This window comes from Eutrema salsugineum, unplaced genomic scaffold, assembly GCF_000478725.1.
Source record: "Eutrema salsugineum unplaced genomic scaffold, Eutsalg1_0 scaffold_6, whole genome shotgun sequence".
NCBI classification, from domain to species: domain Eukaryota; kingdom Viridiplantae; phylum Streptophyta; class Magnoliopsida; order Brassicales; family Brassicaceae; genus Eutrema; species Eutrema salsugineum.
This window is the reverse complement of record NW_006256547.1, coordinates 9,320,342-9,328,426: the sequence shown is the minus strand read 5'-3', so window position 1 is coordinate 9,328,426 and position 8,085 is coordinate 9,320,342. Positions and strand designations below refer to the sequence as shown.

Below are 8,085 nucleotides of genomic sequence, written 5' to 3'. Positions count from 1 at the left end.
TGTTATCAAATTGAGTTTGTCATTGGAATATCCGACTACAGTTAAACGTCAGAGATCAAACCATTAATACATCAGATCCAACTTAGTGAAAAATCAAAAAACATCAAATCTATTAAAAACTATAAAACCGAACGTAATGGTCTTATATAATAAAAACAACTAACATATTTCGAGATACATAGAGACAACAAATCACAAAACAAAACACAGTAAAAAGAAATATCATATCTTGTCAAAAACCTCCTTGTAGACGACATTCAATGTTTTGTTTTGTGGTTTGTTGTCTTTATCGGTGATCAATATCTTCAAACCTTCTCTGGATGTAACCCTCGATACAGCGACATAGAGTTGCCCATGAGTAAAAACCGGTCTTGGAAGATACAAACCAAGCTTTTCGAGTGTCTGTCCTTGGCTTTTGTTTATAGTCATTGCAAAAGCTAATGTGATAGGAAACTGCTTACGTCTCATCCTGAAAGGAAGTTTCATCTCCGAAGGAGAGAGGAATATCCTAGGAATCAGTACTTTTTCACCAACCTTGCTACCTGTTATTATCTGAGCCTAGAGAACATAATTAGCCATCTTAGTAATGATGAGTCTTGTGCCATTACACAACCTATTCTTAGGGTCGATATTTCTTAGAAGCATTACAGGAGTACCCTCTCTCAACTTCAGGACATGATTAGGGAAACCAGACATCTTGATACTATTTAAAAACTCCTCGGTATAAATCATATTGTTGGAAACACCTTTATTCTTACTGGCTACACTCTCTGAGGGTACTTCAGATGCATCATTGTAATTGACAACTTCTTCAGTCGTATCAATGCTATCACAACTAAGATAGGTCCTTTCAACACCTGTTATATACAAAACAATCGTTGTATTATATAAATATAAACAAATAAGCTAAGAGAAATTAAAACAAAATAAACATAACCGACAACTTTGAAAGCATGTAATCATTTATCGTATCTACATCATCGTTTCTTGGACTCAGTATGACACGGTCTTGGAAAAATTTAGGATCAGTCTCTTTCGAAAACGAACTCCCATAAATTTCTTTGACGATCGTTTTTATAGGATCTTTACAGTCTTTAATCAACAGATCATCAGGAATATCAATCACGGCTTCACCACTTCAATGTCTAAGATCCACTTTGTAAAGGCAGCTCGTTCAAGCATCGCCCGGCTATTATCTCCAGCTATAAGTCGCATGTTCTGTGTAAGTCTCAACACTCTACATTTGTACCATAGAGGTGACGAATTCAAAGTGGCCATAAGTATCTCTGTCTTCCCGGCATTTGGAATCACTGGCAATATTTGCCTAAAATCCCCTCCTAAAACAATTACCTTGTCACCAAAGGGCTTATCAACTTCTAATATATTACGCATCGTTCTATCTAGAGTCTCAAAACAGTCTTTACTCATCATCAACGCCTCGTCCCATATAATGAGTTCAGCAATCCTTATCAGGTCGGCAAGATTCAACTCCTTCTTGATTTAACATAAGGTAAACTTATTAACCACAATAGGGATTGCAAATCTTGAATGCGCAGTTCGGCCTCCTTCTAATAACAACGCATCAATCCCGCTCGATGCAACCTTAAGAACAACATCACCTTGGGAACATAGAGCAGATCCTAATAGACTCCACAAATAAGTTTTACCAGTACCTCCAGAACCATAAACAAAGAACATACCTCCTTTGTTCTTATTTACTGCTTCTAGTATCTCATCATAAACACTTCTCTGTTCGCTGGTTACAGTGGCTAAAATCTGCTCGTTTCTTACTCTAAAATTTTCGCGATTGTAATTCCTCTCATCCCGAATAAGAGGATTATCACGTGACTCCAGAATAATATCTTCAGGAAACGGCATATGTGTGAATTCTTTTAAGGATCTCCCACTTACACGTAAAAGAAGTTCTATTTCGACCAGAGTAAAGTCTTTAACTTGCTCCTGAGATAGACTAACAGCTACACAATTTCAAAAAAATTACAAAAGATAAATTAGCTATCAATATCTTAAAGATATATAATAACAACAACGCAAACAATAACTATACGACTTACTTTGATCCCTGGCAGCCTTTCTGTAATTATATATGATGTCATCTGATAATACCTGCCATGTAGCATCCCAAACTCTAGAAGGAATGGATATACTTTGAGTAGTGAGCAGGATCACAAAAAGAAGACGGAGATAATTGACAGAAAGCCACAATCTGCCCTCATTGATGGCCTCAATATATTCTTTGTCATCATTCAATAATCCATACGCATAGCAAGCGTCTTTGAACGAAGAATGTAGAACTTTGTTGACCGTTTTTATATCATCAAAACTACGTGGTCCTTTGACTAAATTAAGCAGAAGCCTTAAATAATACGCTTCACATGCCCCAATGGGTACATATGTGATTCTACCAAGAGCAACTCTCCTTGATCGTGGCGTCCATATCCTGTTTGGGTTATTCCACACAAATCTCGTAGGAAGTTGCGCATAAGTTAACGTCCTCGCCAGTTCATACTTATCGTTGCACTCCATCCAAGCAATGAATTTTGACGTACCAACTGAGACACGATTAATAACCTCATCACCTGGATCATCCTCGTTGTATATGACCATTTGCTGGTTCGGTAAATGAAAGGGTAGTTTAACTACTGAAACCGTGCGATGGTGAGTGTGATTACCAAAAATTCTCCACATAGACTCCGAAGGTGCTACATACCTATATAGAAAGACATTATTAAATAATGGAAGATTGGAATTTCAAAGATATAAAATATGTGAACAAAATGTTTACATACCTACAGTTGAAGTGTTTCTTAATCTCGTTTTCTTTATCATCATTCTTGATAGTTGCACGAATGTAGTCAGCACCTTTATGAATATATGTGAATAGATACTTTACTGATCGAGATTGTACACACCATTCGACGTTGATATGAGCCCTATAAAGCAGTGTGAGGCTCCTATTACAAGGAACCACAAATCCATTATCACATTCAATACCCTTTTTAACGATAACTTTCTTGTCATTACGTCGCCTGTATATAGGATATCCAACATCATCTATTTTAGTGATCGGACTGTAAGGTTTTGGAAAATACTTTGTACATTTTCCTTCAGCCATGCAAACACTATCCTTATTCAAAGCACCACATGGTCCATGCATCATGACATCTCCTACTATCTCATACAGCGCTGGATCAATATCCTTGTCAGGAATCTCAGCACATATTATCTTATCAATGTCATCACCAGTTGGTAGCTTGTGACCAGCCTCTAAAAAAAGAACGATGTGTGCATGAGGTAGTCCGCGTTTTTGAAACTAAATCGTGTAGATCGCTGCAACGAATAAATTGTAGTTTTTAAAAGATTAGTTAGCATGATCATCAAGCAATGTTATGGACATTATCTTGCTAAACGAAATAAGATACTTAGTTTAATAAAACATACCGGCTTTTACGACACCTAACACATTTTCTTTGGTGAGTCTGTGCATGAGATCATCTAGTTTCATCTTGAACACTCGCGTACATATATCTGGCCTATCATCTTGCTTCAAGTTATGCCTTTTTAGGTGCCTGGTAATCTCAGGCCATTTGGGATTACACGTAAAGGTTATGAAAAGATCCGGAAAACCAAAATGCTGGCAAGTAGTCATCGCATCTAGATAATGTTGCACCATATACCTTGTACCACCAATATAAGAAGAAGGTATAATAATACGTTTACCCTTGTCAGAAAGATCAGTGTCACCTTCATCAACAGTTTTCTTTATCTTGTCATAATTTTTGCAACGAAGTTTAGACTGATTCATTGATATGAAACGTAGTCTATTAGTCTCAATCATCGTGTACGCATCCACTAAGAACTGCTGGAACAATCTTCCAGATAAAGGGATGATTGGTGACTCGCCAACCCTCTCTTGTATGCGGTAAGCAAAAAACTCTCTCATACTAATATGCAACCTTTTCCTCCCTTGGGTATCTACAAAACCAATATCGATACCAAGTCTGAACCCGTCCTCGCCATAGGGAAACAATAATGGATGTAGTTCACTGATCCTTTTGAGATTCCAAGTCTTTTTACACTCGATGATGATATCACGTGCATCTACCTGACCATCGAAATCATTAGGTATCAATGCAGCAACTTCATTATTAGCTGGTAGATTCTCAGTCCTTCCATCACTTTTCCTGTCACACTTTAAAATTATCCTTAACCGGCTTGTATCATCGTTAGGATCAAACCTTTCTCGAACGTTTCGTAATGCATCCACATGTTTGTTATGTTTATCTAGCATATTTTTTATTTTCTCAACAACCTTCTCTCGCAATTTATCAGCCGGTCCCGTTTTCCTATAAAATTTTTAAAATAAATTCTTATAACAGTTAGAACCACATAACATTTAATAACAATACATATATGTTTTAAAATTGATCTCAATGATTAAATTAAATATAAACCAAAAGAATAATAATATTCGGTTAGATGTTTCATTTGCGGTATCATATATATAGCTGTAAAAAGGCTGGTTCTTTTCCAGGAGGTGGTAGCAAATCCCCTATAGAATGGTAGTTCTCCCCACTCATCTGGAAAATGTAAGGACCTTTCCCGTCAATGATTTCTTTATTTATTTTTCCTCCAAGAGGAGTGAAAGAAAACATCATATTATACGCCCGGATAAACTCACGAAAGTGATCACGTAAATCACCATCATTATACATCAATGCTAATAACGAATTTGGAGGGGTTTTAAGAAGTGGAAGAACGACTTTACCCTGACCAAAACACATGGAGAATATAGACTTCCCACGACGATATCGTTTACCCAACCTTTCTCCATACCACATATAAGCCTTACAATTACCACATATATATATATATAGGATCACCATCGTCGTAATAACCTGATTAGAATAATATTCATTGCTTAGTATTAATTACACGATAGTTATATATTATGTATCAAATGAAATATATTAGTCCAATGAAAACCATAACCTCCATCTTTCAGACCAGGACTAACTGATTCTAATAAATCTGTTCTAGTAACAACGGTCTCGGTTGCATCCTCATCACAAAAATCAGAGGATTTAGCACATTTTTTGGGTCTTCCTTTCTTTTTATTACCAGGCTTCGATTTTTCCATATACTCACTTTCCGACATAGAGTCTTCATCATTATCCCTATCGGACTCAGAATCAGTAGCAATAAAGCAAGCAAACTCTTCGGTGTTGATAGAAGTAGCCAAAAGATCTGTTTGTTTTTTTAACGGAAAAAATAATAAGTGTAAATCAGGCATATAATTATTAATCTACATTGTAATTACGAAAAAAGAAGATCAAACCAATAGCTTCTTCTCTTTTTCTCCTCTCACGCATGATATGCATTCTTCTCTGCTGTGCATTACGAATTCCCTGGGGTGTTAGATCAGGAACTTCTTGATATTGTAACGAAACAAACCTCCAAGTTGTCAATATCGGTTACACTGGTAGGAGCATATCGTGCGTTCTTAGCATTACCACCTACAAATTCCAGATAATGCAAAATATACATTTTAGCTTCTCATAATAAAATAAGATTTTGGTAATAAAAAGAATTTCGAAATAGAAAACCTCACGATAATGTTAACATTACTTATTCTTCGCGATAATATGCCTATCTTCTCTAATGAACCATAATACTCCAATATCGAAAATTTACATTTTTCGTGATAATGTTAAAATACTATTGAAATACTTCTACATTACAATAACGCGGATCTATAAATAATTATTTATTATTCCAAATATGCAGAGTTAATCCTAAAAATATACCTCTACATTACAACAAATATATTATCCTAATGTTTTTACGACAACTGAAAAGACTATCGTTATATTTCTTAGAAATTGAATATTCTCCCAAAATTATGGTTATTTAACATATCATCTCAATAAATTATATCACATATTTTTTTTTCGTGAACAATTATACTACAATTCGTTATGCAGGCGTTTTGGGGATAACTATGAACATCGAAATCCATACATGAAAATAATAATTAAAAAATCTTATTTTCATACACTGCATCAAAAGTCAAATTTTATTCAAATCATATACGATGTTTAACACAAACCACAAAACCTAAAAATAAAAATTGATATAAAATAATTCCAAAAACATTAGCTCGGAACTCGTAACATCAGGGTCTAACGACTGGATATCAACTCTCGAAACTGATAGACCTCGAAGCATAGCGAATTTAGAATAACTTGTGTGCAATCATACGACGTAGTTGCCAAGAAACACCCTGTATTATCGAACAAACGAAAATCAAATCATATTTATCGCATATACTTTACAACCATCTCATATAAAAAAAAAATACCTCGTCGAACAATTATCTTCGCAAAACGAATGATGCAAATAATGACATCTTGTTTACATCCACCCAACTCACGAATAAAAGTTTCAGCATAATCACCTTTCAAAAAACATGATAAACGTCGGTTCCTAAAGTTTCCCATCAAACAAATATCAGTCTGAGTTAAACTTAAAAATTCGTTTTTGAAATTCTATTAACATAAAATAGATTACCTTTCGTTTTCAAGATCGAATCTTATTATAGGCTGTCTAGAGTATCCTAAGGATCCAATTCTATCGTGAGAGTTTCCAACGTTGACAACCTTACCGATTAAAATTGTTTGAAAAAAATGAATATCAAATAATCAATATAGTAATTGTATGACAAATCGGTAATGAAAAATATACAGAATACTCACCCACACAGTAGTTAAAAATCAATAGTCCCATTCATAATATCTTCCAAAACAACGAACGAAAAATAACCATGGATATCTAAAGTATAAGAGCTTGCACATGTTGTATCACTGGTAAGTTGGATCATATAAGGATGTGTACTTGGCTTAAATTCACCAGTAAGGGCAATAGATTAAAATTTATTAGAAGAACCCAATCTCCCTCGCTACATATCCTCGAATACTTATCATAAAATTCAATCGGTGCAGTTACATAAATCTTCTGTCCCTGAGAAGTATGGAATCAAACATTTAGACATTTATCATTACAAAAACTAAAATATAATCATGAAATTGATGTGTTATACCTTCCAATCCCCCATTATAACCGTAGTACTCAAAGATGTATTCCATGCGTCTTTCCCATTCAAGGTAAGCATCGGGGTCCACCTTTCCTGCACAAGTAGGAGCCGTTAGCTTGATATCCATGTTTCCCTGTCTATTACCTTCGTCGTCTCTGATTCGGCCGCGGTTGACAGGGTCTCGGAGCCGTTGGTGTGCTCTTAAGTCAGGAGGGTCTTGTTTCCTTTGATTGTTGTTCGCATCTCCTTCCTCTTCAGCCATGTTCTCATCTCCTTGGCCTTGTTGTGGTTGTGGTGGTGGCACTTGAATTGGCCTTGCGGCCTCTCGCCTCGGTACCTCCAACCGTCCAACCCTCTCCTCCATACAGCCTAGTTGAGTGGCCATGTCTTGTCGCATTGCCGCAATGGCTTGCAAGATAGTGTCTTGGGCCGGTACAGCTTGTTCCTCCATGATGCTATAACTCAACAGAAACAACACTAGATCACACGCAACTGAGGATGTTTAAACTATCTAACTTGGCGAAACTTAATGCAATGCTCAAAACTATAGAAGACGTGGTATATAGATATGTTTTTTTTTTTTTTGAATTTAGATGCAATAACAAATGAGTTCGACTAAATAGCTAGTTGCACAATATGTTTTTATGACTTTTCTTTGGTCTTAAATGCAAAAGGTAAGCTAAGAAAACTAGATGCGAGTGTATTCTATTCTTTTTTTTTTTGACATGATAACTGCTCAACTTAAAAACAAATCAAAGAGACTTAAACACAAAATGAAAAGAAGGGAATAGATCAGATAAATATCACCTGACGCAGAACCTTTCGGCTCTGATACCAAAATGATATAAGATTGGGTGTAGTGTGAGTTGGATCCTTGTAGCTGGCCTCAAGGCTCTCTCTACTCGGACAAGAAATGAATGAAGTGAGGGGAAGATAGTGACTTAAACAATTGGACTCAAGGCTCTCTTTGTTTA

At 35.8% G+C, this 8,085-nt stretch overlaps 1 protein-coding gene across 1 annotated transcript; it reads right to left on the bottom strand.

Annotated features, from left to right (window-relative positions):
- Nucleotides 1-222: 222 nt before the first annotated feature.
- LOC112083457 lies at nucleotides 223-7,562 on the bottom strand. The gene is given in 11 exon segments (XM_024151484.1): nucleotides 223-860; nucleotides 940-1,136; nucleotides 1,250-1,491; nucleotides 1,603-1,976; nucleotides 2,073-2,728; nucleotides 2,808-3,285; nucleotides 3,460-4,302; nucleotides 5,011-5,265; nucleotides 5,357-5,426; nucleotides 5,473-5,534; nucleotides 7,118-7,562. Coding segments are annotated over 11 exon segments (4,260 nt in total).
- Between the last annotated feature and the right edge of the window lie 523 nt (nucleotides 7,563-8,085).